Below are 13,622 nucleotides of genomic sequence, written 5' to 3'. Positions count from 1 at the left end.
CATTCCTGCATTCCTGATACATGGGAGTTTTTTTTTTTTTGCTTTGCTTTTTTTATTTTTTGTGTCAAACACATTTTAGTTCAGGGGCCACATACAGCCCAGACTCATCTTGATTGGACCGAAACAGCAAAATAGTCACATATTAACCTTGAAATTTAGACTTTTCTTTGTTGCTGTGCAGAGTATATGCCTTATCCCAACAGCAAAAAGAAAAAAAAAAAAAAACCGAGGGCAAAACTATTTAACTCTATCAAAACATATTTTTCGAATATAATTTATTGTAAATTTTATCGAAGCAAATTTAAATAACAAAAAAAGGTGTCACAGTTTCCATCTATATATGAATACTTAGCAGATTAAAAGCCTCCAGCGAGCACAATTAATGGATGCAAACTCCCATTTGCTATAATATATTGTGTGATCAATGACAGAAACTTTGAGAACTTTAACATTCAAACAAATCTCTGCATTAGAACAAGGTAATTTATTTAAATCTAAATTATTTCGATCAGTCTAATTGCTCTTTCTGTCATCAACAAATTGATCAAACGCACATGAACATCATGAGGAAGTCCCACATTCAGTTAAAAATCACTACTTGGCATGAGACAAAACATGTTCAGTGTGGTTCCAGCTCGTTTTTAGGGGTCCTTCACACACACACACACACACACACACGAGCAGAAATGTTTAAAACACACACTGCGTCACATTGTTTTAACCTCACATCATCTGACACTGTGAACATATCAAAGCTTTACACGTGGACATCTGAGACTCCCGCTACTCTGGAGTGACTTGGCAGGAGGGGGTGGTCATGCACACGCGTTCGTGCGTGTGTGTGTGTGTCTGTGTGTGTGTGTGTGTGTGTGTGTGTGTGTGTGTGTGTGTGTGTGTGTGTGTGTGTACTGCAGCGGATATGGGCCCCTCTCCTAAAGACATGCAATTAAGCTTAATTTTTAATGAATATTAATGGCATTAGCGTCAGATTTTGTGGAGATGTGCATCTGCCAACGTGCAGGAAGGAGTCTGTGTGTGTGTGTGTGTGTGTGTGTGTGTGTGTGTGTGTGTGGAGAGGGGCTAATTCATTTGGTAGTCATGAGAAGTGGAGTGCAGACATGGAGGGACGGGGGGACGAGGGGGCGGTATTGATGAGGAGAATCAGGGTGGAGGAAGGTAGAGGAGGATGGAGAAGGAGATAGGGAAACGGGACAGATCAAGAGGAAGGAGACGGAGCGGACGGGGGACGGAGGAGGAGGAGCGACGCAGAGGAGGGGCGTGGAGAGGGAGGGAGGGGACTGGACGTGGAGGGAAAATATTACAATAATTAGGACAGAAGAGAGATAAGGAGGAAGTAATTTTGCTCCTTTAATAAAGCAAAGCAGAACACTGGATGTAGTAACAAAAAAAAATGACTTCAATAGGAGAAATTAGGAAGCCGGAGACAGACATGTTCAAGTCCGGTTAAAAACAGTGAAAAGGTGCATGAACGAAAAGTCAGACAAACCTTAAAACACTATAAGAGTGACCTTGACCGACTTATCTCCAGCCATTAGCAGCAGAGGAACAGACAGAACTCACCGAAATGAGAGCAGCAACAGGAAATGTTGGTTTCCTTTTGATACAAAGTGCTCCGGTGGATTAGTGGTTCGTTCTCGGTAGGTGAAGCAGAGAAAGCAGCTCCAGGAAACATCAGAATCAGGGGGATGTTGTGGAGGTTAGAGCTGTAAATGTGAAAAACAAATGAAAGTGTTAATGAAGAATGGTGTGCATGCGCAGAAGCAGTGCTTCAGAAAAATTGCATTTCCCCAGAGATGGAGTCGGTTCGTTTGGAAAAAGTTCTGCCTTTTCAGTGACTCTGAGCACCGTTGTAAACAGATACTCAAAACGCGATGGAAGTTGTCCTGTTTTACTGCAAACCGTGTCAGAAGAGTGACCCAGCTCCTCCTGGTGCTCCCTCAGAATACCAAACCTGCTCTCTCCCCTGTTGCATTGCTCCTTTTCATTTTGGAAAATCATACAAGCAAAGCGAAGCGGCAGCTCACCTCCTTGAGAGAAGGTGGAGTGCAACCGAGTGTTAAAACCCTCCACAACCTACTTAAATGAGGTGTGAGACCAGCATAAAGGAAAAGTGTATTGCAAGTTGTGTGTCGTGATTACTCTTTTGTAATCTGCGGTGACCTAGACAGATAAAATTGTAGCTGGAGCACACCGCGTTTGACCTCCTTTTCCGTGAAAAAGAGAATTTCCCTGCTGGGTTAAACAATATAAAACACACAGACAATGTAATGCAACCATGCAGGTGATTAAATTACAAGTCGGACTATGCAAGCTACTTTAGATAGCAGGTACGCGCGGGTCTCATATTGCCAAGCAGCCGGCGCGACCGCGCCGAATGGTTTCCACGCTCGCCGCCCGGCTCCTGAGTGGCTGGGATTAAGGTGGTGCTGCAATATTGATTTACGTCCGCATAAAGCCTCTCCGGCTCTATATATTACACCACATTCAGCAGTCATCTATTCAATCAAATCTAATATTACACTGCCTCTCCACACAGCTGTCTAATAGCATTTAACTCACAGTTTGATTCCTGCATTCCCTCATGTACTTCAAACGCTTGCCTTCAATATCCTTCATTCGTTTCTACTATGCCAAGATGAAGTCTTTTCAAAAGCACGGAGGATGAATGAGCGTGTCTGCTTGTGTGCGTGCGTGCGTGCGTGCGCGTGTGTGTGTGCGTGTGTGTGAAGACAGGATTAGCTGTGGCCTTAGGCTTAAGGTATGGAGTGGAGTGTATTTTAGAAGCTTCTAAATTAGCTGGGAAATGGGATTTTGAGACAATGGACTGGAAAAAACTCAAATGAAAGGATGCACTCGCAGCACTCCTTCATTTGCCTCTGATGTTCTCTTGTGCTCACTTTTTCTATTTTTTTTAAGCTGTCATTTCTCTTTCTTCATCTTTTTTTTTCCTTTCCCTAAAGCTTTTCTCCTTCTTCCCAGCATCCCCCTCTCCCCTCCGTCCACATTACTCATGACAGTAATGATGTAAGAATCGGAGTGTAAACAGTAGTATGAAGCTAACCTCACTTTGACCCACTTAAAACGGAGTCTTCCCACCCCTGGAGCACACACACACACACACGCACACACAAACACACACACACACAAACACCACACTGGTGTCTGAGTAAATATTGGACTTGGGTCAGCAGCTTCTGTTCTTCAGTTCTGTGTGATGAAACTGTGTGGATTTCAATCTGTGGGCTCACGTGCATCAGAAAGTGACCGTGCACCTCCTCCTCCTCCTCCTCCTCCTCCTCCACCTCCCGCCGCCACTCCTCCCTCCTTTATTTACCTGGAGAGGAGTACTTGCGTCTACGCCAGGTTCCCGCTTCAAACGGAACACTACCGGCCGCGTAATACAAGCCTGACGCTTGGAGAACCTCCATCGTGCCCCCCTGCCTTCCCCTCTTTGATAAACACGGGGGGGGGGGGGGGGGGGGGGGGGCGGCTGCACACACACACACACACACACACACACACAGCTTGCTCAGGGCTGAGGGCCTTTTTTTTTTTTTTTAATAGCTCCTCTGTTGTTTGGTGTGGTCATGTTGCGAAGCGCCTCTCTGCAGCCGCCCACGTCTGGCGTGACATGTGATCCGGTGAGGGAACCACAGCCAAGTGCCACCGGATTCCCCCCCCCCCCCCCCCCCGCCCCCACCCTGACCCTCTGAGTCATGACTCTCCGCAGGCCACCATTGTTGTTACTCTCCATCGGCTGTTTTTGCGCATGTGCCGGAAAGGCTGGTTATGATTTCATAAATGTTGCGTCCCCCCCCGCCACTGAAAGTCATTTTCAAAAGTTGCATTTCAGTGACTCTGAGCACCGTTGCCGTGTGAACGAACCCTCATCGCAGTGAAAGTTTTCCATTTTCACTTTAAAGCGTGTAAACTGAGCCCATAAGTCAAACAATACGCACAAACTAACTGGAGAAAACACCATTTTCACTCTTCCTCTACTGTATTTTTCTGTTGAAACAATGTCGACGATACACGTTTAACGATGCGTTCAGGAGCACGCGAAACTGTAGGAAGATCGGATGGTGCTCAGAACTGTGCTTTGACCACCGGAATGCCCAGAGGTTCCACTTCCCTCACTTTTATTGACTTTTCAGGAAACATTAGCGTAGGTGAACAATTTCAATATATATAGAAAATATATATATAATTTTTTTTAATTAGTACTTCGGTGATTTAATTGGCTAGTAATTGAAATAAGGATTTGGTGGGACCACTCTAGGGCATTTCACGGTATTACATTACCTACTCTTAGCGATGGATGAATGAATACATTAACTTTTTTGTCAGTTAAAAACTGCGCCGACTGTGTGTTGGACAGTAACCTTGCAGCTAGCGCTTAAATATCTCGGCGAAATTAACTTGGTATCAGATGTTGGGGGGATGGGGGGGGCATCTACAAAAGCTCTGCATCATCTCAGCATCGCTCATACCCTGGATGCACAAATTATTACACAGTTAATGCTCTAATAATAGATCAGTTTTGGCGCGATACAGCTCACGCTGTGAAGGATTATCTCCTGCTATAAAATTATATCACCTAGCTGACAGGAATATTGCCCACCTACTACAGTATAATCACACAACAGATAAGAAATCAAACTGTGGGGGGAAGAAAAAAATGGATTTTGAAAGTAGAAACCTGAAGACTCACTGTGCGAGTTTATGTGTGTGTGTGTGAGTGTGTGATATACATGCACGAGCACTCGCGTGTGATCTCTCGCCGCGTCTTGCTGATCAGTTATCACTAATCCTTCCACTCAGAGCTCTTTAACAAGTTGCTATTGTGCTGCCGACGCTTAACATGATGGAGGAACGACCTTCGTGGTGAATGAAAAGAAGAGGGAGAGGGAAGGCGGGAGGGATGCGGAGGGAGGGAGAGGGAGAGGGCAACACCTCCGACAATGGGGAGAAAATTGGTTTACACTAGATAGGCTTGTGATTACAGAGGGAAAGAAAATGACTTAGATTGAACAATAGGGCTGAGTGTGTGTCTTGGTGTGTGTTTGTGTGTGTGTGTGTGTGTGTGTGTGTGTGTGTGTGTGTATGCGTGTGTGTGTGTATTTGGGGGATTAGTGGGTGGTTAGGCTGGGATTTGGTTGAAATGAATTGGTGGGTATGGTGTGCTGATGGCTGCGTGCTTGGATGTACTGTAACAGCGTGTGTGTGTGTGTGTGTGTGTGTGTGTGTGTGTGTGTGTGTGTGTGTGTGTGTGTGTGTATTTCCTGGTGCAACATGCCTCTTTGTGCTGTAACTTGATCTAAACCGGGAATCTGGGAGTGTGTATCACAGCCGTGTAAACCTAAGACACGCTCAGCGCTCCAACTGCTCCTTCCTTCGTCTCTCTCTCTCTCTCTCTCTCTCTCTCTCTCTCTCTCTCTCTCTCTCTCTCTCTCTCTCTCTCTCTCTCCCAGACTTTCAGCTTCATGTCATCGTGGCAGAATGTGTTGTTGAAGGAGTGTAATCTGTGAGGGACCAAATGTTTAGTATAAAAAAGGAGCTTTTTCATTCAGCTCGACAAATTTAACAGACTTACACACACACACACTGGTTTAGCAGTGTTTCCCAACCTAGGATCTGGGAATGTTACAAAAAAAAATTAAAGCTCATTACAGACAATCACAGCTCATCTCATTGAGACGTAACATTCTGGATGGCTGCAAGCAAAAAAGAATGACATATACAGTGAAAAGACAATTCACAATGCAAGGAAAATAATCCGATTTTGAAAAGGCATTGAACCATTTCAAAGGAGATATTTTATCAAAGTAAAGGTGGAGACACACTGCTAATTTGTGACAAAGAGTATTTTGATCCCGATTAAGTTAACTCACCTCAGTTTTTAGAATCTAGAGAAGCCGTGTCCTTCACAAGTGAAATGCGATTAGGTGGAACTATAGTTTATATACAGTTATAAGAAGAGCTGCTCATTTGAAGATGTATCTTTGCCAACTTTTCTTTTTTTTTTTCAGTTGCTGCATTACACTCGTATCAAAATACGACGGTATTGTTGATGTAAAGGTGGATTTTCTTTCATTTTTGACATCTCGTTTTCGCTCTGTGCTCTGTTGGTAATGAAATCCTCCCTTTATGAGATTTGCAAATCAATGCATCCTGTTTGTATTTACATCTCACACACCGTCCCAACCTTTTTGGAATCACGGCAGCGGAGAGAATTCTATATTTAGCGAGAATCCAAATTTGTATATCAAAGACTTGTGACAAATATGTCCTGGAGGCTTGGTATTTTACAGCTGAACCATGAAATTATTATTCTTAACCTGTTCATGAACGCAGCATGTTGTAACAAGACTGCTTGGTAATTACCCCGAGCACTTTTGATACTGCATTAAATGTGAGGATTTTCTTCATTTCCTTTCTTTTTAATCAGTCGTCGCTCGTGTCAAATTCTCGATACCCCAGTTTTCAGCGTCTTTGCGGGTTTCTGTGTATGCCAGAATGTGGTACACACTGTCAGTTCACATGGTCGACCTACGCTGACATCTGCAAGAAGCGAAAATGTGCCTCAGTGTGATGTTTGTGTTAAAAAACGATGTGTTTCTTCTTTCTAGGAGGCCCAGCAGGAGAACTACAGCATCAGGGGTCCTGCCCCAGGGAATTCTGGGAAGGCCAACAATGAGGACGGCGTCTCTCAGGACCGCCCCTCCAGTCTGCCGGTGAGTGACTGACAGCTGACAGAAATTGTTATTGAAGTAATAATTAGATAAATAAGCAACACTCCAGCTTACATTGTTAAAAATGTAATAATTGCAGTAATTTTTCCATGAAATTTTCAGCCACTTCAGGTTTTGTGAAGACATTTAATTAATTATGGATTTTATATTATTTACTTTCATCTTTTGGCACTAGAGCAAATGAAAACACGTGAACTCATTGTAGTTTATAGGTGATCACGATGCCTTTTCACTTGTTCAGCCACCTATAGCTCCTTCAGTGAGATGAGTTTGACACTCCTGGTCCACTCGACACACACACACACACACAGACGTCATCTTTACACACACTCTGTCCCACGATCGAACCTGTGTTTGTTTGCTTGAGCTTAAAAACCGTGAAGCAGGTTGACTGGAGGAGTAATTGAGAAGAAATGGGTGAGACCAGGACGATCTATGAAGGGAAGAACGACAGAGAGAGAGGAAGGTGTGGGCCGCTCTAGCTTTTTTGGCTAAGCTAATCGCTTTTTTACTCTCCTTACAGCTCCTCAGCACTTTCAAGAATAGAATAAATAGACATTTGCAAATGGGCGCAAATATTGGCAGTGCTTGAGGTGTGTGCGGTTTAATTTACCAGATACTTTGGAGCGGCCCCAGGAGTGGAGGAATAAACTGCGAGGAGAAGCTATATTAAGTGTATGAACTCCAATTAAGCCATAATATTGTGCGTATACGGCCGCTTTGAAGGGCTGAACGTGCCGCTCGTCCTCTGTCTCTCAACGCACGCTGATGGTTGACTCTGCTTTGTTTCCAATCAGCACCGATTTATCTGTCAGTTTTCAAGGGATTCCTGTTCCTCTCTCTCTCTCTCTCTCTCGTGCATGATCACTCAACCTTCTTCCGTCTTTTCCTCCATAACGTACTAATAGCATGTCATCCGCTTCATCTCGGCATTTCTTCTTCTCTCTTTCATTCTCATTCTCCCACACTCTTTCCCCTCCTCCCTTTCGCCTCCGTCTTTCTCTAAAGTAGCATCATGAAAGCTTTTTTTTCTCAACCCCGCCGCCGCCGCCGCCGCCGCTCCCCACCCCCACCCCCCCACCCTCGTGCTGTAATGAGAAATGGCCTTGATGTATCAATGTGTGAATCCGGAGCAAGAGAGCAAGACAAGCAGCTGCAGTGGCGGGGGCCGATCTATTTGAACCGCCACCACTATCACCCCATATTCCCCCACCACTTTAATCCTGGCGTTTTACCCCTTGGGTTCTCCGTGTGTTTTCACATCCCATCCAGAGCGCGCGGCTCGCCGAGATCCTAATCGGCGGCAAGTTTTGATGAGAGACACAGAGAGGGAGCGATGGATAGATAGAAGAGGAGAGAGAGAGAGAGGGAGAGAGAGAGGGAGGGAGGATGGAGAAATTTCTCGGCGTTCGCCAGGCTCTTCCAGCAAGCTGTCACGGCAGAGATGTAACCGTTCCCCCTCGCTCTCCTCTCTCTTTCTCACTCTCTCGCCGGCGTTTGATGTCAGATCTAAAGCTGCTGTCATCTTTTTTTTTTTTTTTCCTCCCTCCCTTTCTCTCTGTCAGGAGGGAGGGAGCGCGGGTCGGCGGAGTGTCATGTTGTTGTTTTGGGACGAGTCTGCCGTGTGATGTGGCGGGATTTTTGAAGGCAGACCAAAGGGAGAAAGCGCTTTAGTTACTTATCACAAATGCAAGTCACAGTGCCCCTTGAGCCTTTTAAAATATAATGCATTGCAGATACAGAATGCCTCGCATTGCGTATCGCCGTACAGTATCTGCTGCTGTTAATATACAATCACCATCATTTCATCTCTCCACTTATACAAAGACTCCGTGAGACACCATGTAGGCATTATGCTGCTTATGCAGCCTGTCACATCGCTGGTTTTGTATAGACTGACATTGGTTTATGTCTGCATCGTGTTGAGAAGGGAACGTTTCGAAAATACTCCGACTCCGTCTCCGTGGAAACAGAGGAAAACGCGATTTTTCTGAAACACTCCGTGTCCATTTAGATGGAGGAAAATGTAAGTTTTTGCAAATGCGGTGAGTAAATAGATGGGTAATAACAACAATGGCGGCCTCCAGAGTGTCATGTCCATATTCTCCTGGACTTATGTAGTCGACAGTCACCGTAATACCAATACAACTTTGTCTTCTGTCCGTACGGATGTCCATGTACCTGCCATTGTTGGTCGTTCTAATGGCCCAACATACTAGCTACATCTATATATTTTAATGGACATTGTTTTCAAAATGTTGCTGTAATAGTGCAAAACCATTCAGAAACAAAAACACAAAAATGATACAAAATTACACACACTATCCATTTTGAGTCCATAAATATGGATTATAGGAGTTTATGCTATTCGGTTAGTGGGCTGTACGTCTCAAAATACTTGCCTTGCTTATGATCTGGTCTGCCATTTCCTTGGCTGGCTCCCCACAACTTGTATCTGTGGACTTTCTGGTATTTTCGGAATTGTACTTCAAATTTTGCCAAACTTTGGATTTATTTTGCGGTGGTTATCTAACATGTTTGATAACATCCTCCAACACGTCCACCTCCTTTGAGTCATCGCTCCATTCAAAAATCTCATGCTGAATGAAGGCAAACAAGCAGAAAACAACAGTTTCCAGTGGATGTTCCTCATGTAAACATGGTCTAATGCACATAAAACCGTCATCTCAATACTCTTGTTTACAGCAGTATTCATTAATGGTATTAGTTGATCAAGCTGACTAAAAGCACAGTCTATTTGCACGAGCACGCTTTTTAGCAGGATCTTATGTAAACAGTCTCCTTTAGTAGTTTGTGGATCAAGGTTGCTCTATGCTCGCTATTAGCCTGCTGTAATATATCATTATCTTGACCTTCCATTTTTATATAGCTTTGGTCCTGATAGTGATGTGAAAACTGAAAGCCTGACATTAGCATTCAGTTCCTGGGTCTCCCTGTTCATCCGCGGTTTTGTTGTATAGATTTGACCTTTTACAGGCGTCTCAATGGCAGACATTGTCTCTTTGATGTGAGCAGTCAGACTCTGTGTTATTGCCTACCGTCAGCCTTCCTGGCGTATCAATTTAAACCCACGTTAGCATTCGCCGCCTCATTTCTCAACGCGGATTTCACGTGGCGGTATTTATCTTCTGCAGGCTGGTTCGGGTCTTGGCGAGCCTGTTCCTCCAGTTCCTCACAGTCATGAGAGCAGGTGCCAACACCAGAGCGAAGATCTTTTTTTTCTTCCTCTCTTTTAGAGAAGATGAATGGCTTGTAAGAGAAATCACAGATTAAAAACAGTTGGCCGGCTGCCTCTTTTTTTTGCTTTTTTTTAATTTATTGTAAAAGTTAGTTGCGCCTGTTGCCAACACGTCTGGTTTGATTCTACACAAAAATAATGATAACTTCAGTGTGTTTTTTTGCAGAGTAATGTGTTTGGTACATTTCTTAATGATTTGTCACGTGGGGAACGTGACGGATTTGCGAAATGACCCAGATTTCTCCGGGACGTGCGGCAATTACAGGGCCGTGAAAGGTGCCATGTTAGCTGCTGACAGCGTGTTGCAGCTGGATTGGCACGGGACGACACTGTGTCGTCTGCTGCCTTGTTATTTCCAGCTCAGTGTGGCACCGGAGTTCCTGGTATTTGGGGAAATTTCACAAAAAAAAAAAAAAAAAAAAAAAAAAGTGAGAGCTGAGTGTTTTCTCGCCCTCGGTCAGGCCGTTGCATCTTTTGCCGGAGCCGGTTCTGCCGGTGTTACGGTTTGTGAGGTGAGGAGTTTGGAGCCCACGCCCCCCCCCCCCCCCCCCCACCCACCCCCTCCAGCCTCACCCTCCCCCCCTCCCTCCCTCCCCCCGTTCCAGTCACTACATGTTCCCTGCTCTCCGGCGTTCCCCTGACAGCCTGCCAAGCTGCCGCGCAGCCTCCCATCCTCTGGGACATGGGAGAGGATGGCCAGCCATGTGGAAAGACAGAGTGAGAGCCACGGGGAGGGAGGGAGGGAGGGAGGGGGGGTGAGGTGAGGAAGAGGGGAGGAGGGGTGAAGAGCAGGATGAGAGAGGGGAAAGCGTGCGAGGGGAAGAGGGAGAGAGAGAGAGAGAGAGAGAGGGCGTGAAGCGATGAAGTGAAACGTGGTTATCTTTTTGTCACTTGTTCAGGGTGAGGGATGTTGAATTCAGGCTATGGGGTTCCGCCAGGAGTGTGTTATTCACACTAGCGCGCGCGCGCACGCTCTCATACACACACACACACACACACGGGCGCGCGCGGATTCTCATACACATAGACAAAAAAAACCCACCCGTGTACGTCTTCCCGTGCTCATTTGCCCCTCCTTGACTTATTTTCCATCAGACAAAAGGAAGAAGAACAAAAAAAGAAGAAGAAGAGAAAAGCCCAGAAACACTCTCTCTCTCTCTCTCTCTCTCTCTCTGTCTCCTGTCCACCTTGCCCTCCTCTGTTTTTCCGAGTGTTAGGTCATGAATGATTGACAGGGCACAGCTGGAGAGGCTCGCACCCTCTCCTCCCTCCCTCCCATCGCTCTGCCTCGCTACAAACACACACACACACACACACACACACACACACACACACACACACACTACACACACACAGCAGCGGACCTTCTTGCTCGCAAACACACATTCTGCACATACTTTCATGCACATTCTGTCCTCTCGCAAGCCGTTTTTCACACACTGTGTGTGTGTGTGTGTGTGTGTGTGTGTGTGTGTGTGTGTGTGTGTGTGTGTGTGTGTGTGTGTGTGCTCTATCAGAGCATGTCAGTCAGTCTGCCCATACAGTATGTGCTCTCTCTCTCTCTCTCTCCCTCCCTACTGCTGTGTTTTATTTTAGAGTCCCCAGGCAGGCAGACAGGCCAGCAGGCAGTGCAGAGTAATGTCATCCAGCAGGGTTACATTCAGCCTCCACATTAGTGCACACGGGGGGGAGGGGGGAGGAGGAGGAGGCTGGGGGAGTCAAGAAAGCAAGGGAATACAAGGGAGATGAAGAGGAGGCAGAGTGATGGCGGAAAACGCGTCTCAGCCTGAGAATGTGCGGCAAACATCATCAGTAGTTCCATTAATTGCGTCTATTGAAGTGTCACATGTCCGGGTGCGTTTCTTTTCCCTGCAGTTCCGGGGCCTGTGGGGGGAGAGCGGGAGGCAGGGAGACTCAGAGACGAGATATTCTCTGGACCCTGCAGCCTATTCTTAGCTCAGACAGCAGCACTGAAGGCCACAGTAGCTCGCCGCCGCCACCGCCGCTGCTGCGAGCGCATAGCGGCTCTGAGAATAGGACAGCTAATCTGCAGCCGCTTTCACACTCTGAGGTATAGGGGATGGTCACGGCCACGCCACTCTTAAACCTGCAGGCCTGATATGAGTTTGGGTGATTGATTCGGTGTCACTCACATGCTGCCGGTTACAGGATCTTGTAATTTATTGTACAACTGGGGGTTATTTTGTCCTTACTGATGCTTATACACTCCTCAAACACACCTTACTGGTGTTTTCACCTCTGCCCCGTTTGCACCGCAGACTCGGATATCATGACACAGCCCGTCTGAAGACCCCGACTTCATCTAAAATGCAGACAGGCTATTTTTCCGCTTGTATGCCGGCCTGTTTTCGTTTGCTCCTCATGAATCATTTAGTACTCACACACAGTTTCATGTACGCGCATACTTTTTCTTCTTCTTTTTTTTTTTTTTTTTTTTTTTTTTGATCCTCAAGAGCTGGGAACATGTGTTTTTGCCGGGGCTTACCATTTGTTCCCCTACAGCATGAAAACACAGATGCATCGGAAGTGGAATTGATCTGCAGGGCACATTTCTCCCGGTCTTTCATCTCTCCGCATCATCAAAAACCTGCAGGATTCAGGTGATGATATCGCAAATAAAATTAGATTTATGGACGGATTCTGAGGGTGTTCCTAAATATTTGTAGCAGCGTTAAAACATGGCTTGAATATCAGTTAAGATGGAGGCGGTTTCCAGACTTTAAAGGCACGTCATGTGAGATTTAATTCACTGTGGCATCCAATTGTAGCTTAGTTTACTTATTCTTTTTCTGTTTACTCTCTATAGAACTTTCTTTTTTTTTGTTATTTGACTGAATACAGTCTAGATACTCTGCACCCACAGCATGATTTGGACGTGTTTGCGAATCCTTTAGCAATCTTGCAGCTGGAAACTCCGAAAGTTACTAACGGTACAGTCCCATTTGGGAACGTTCACATGACAACAGAAAACAACACTTAAATATCATTATGAAGAAATTTCTTTAAAAGGCAACACATGTATGAAATTATACTTGATGGACTTCACTCTTCCACATATGGGAATACTAATGTAATTATTGCTAATGGAGTCTTGTTGTGTTCATTTGTAAAACTGATAATGTTTCTTCATTACAGGGAACTTCAGTGTGGTTGCATTTAGTTTCTCACATTCACTAAGAGCAGAGGAATTTTAGTTGCTCCTTGTTTCACATTTCGAGATAAAAACATGTCACGTGATGCCATTTAGGTGAGTTTTCAAGTAGTGAGGAGATTTTGAGGAGAAAGGATCGATTCGCTCCATGTTTTCCATCTCTGAACTGCTGAAGTGCCCTGTAGCAGGACACCGACTCCCTCCCAGCTCTCCTCGGCAGCTGACGCTGCACTCTCATCCCCCGCAGAGGAGACACACACACACACACACACACACACACACACACACACCAAAACACGATCTCCCTATGGGGATCAATGAAAAAATTTTTCAGTTTGTTTTTTCGCTCGCAGGGTTTTTGAGTTTTGTCTTATGGCAACATGTGACGGCTCCACGCTGCTCCGCCTCCCGGGAGCCG

At 45.5% G+C, this 13,622-nt stretch overlaps 1 protein-coding gene across 1 annotated transcript in view; it reads left to right on the top strand.

The window, feature by feature from the left end:
• Positions 1-13,622, top strand: part of arid1b (AT-rich interactive domain 1B) — a 203,333-nt gene that overhangs the window by 68,573 nt on the left and 121,138 nt on the right. The window contains 1 exon segment of the mRNA XM_030117633.1: positions 6,651-6,755. Coding sequence (XP_029973493.1) covers positions 6,651-6,755 — 105 coding nt within the window.

This window comes from Salarias fasciatus, chromosome 19, assembly GCF_902148845.1.
Source record: "Salarias fasciatus chromosome 19, fSalaFa1.1, whole genome shotgun sequence".
Taxonomy (NCBI): Eukaryota; Metazoa; Chordata; class Actinopteri; order Blenniiformes; family Blenniidae; genus Salarias; species Salarias fasciatus.
The sequence above is the reverse complement of the archived record's forward strand: the minus strand, read 5'-3'. Positions and strand labels throughout refer to the sequence as shown.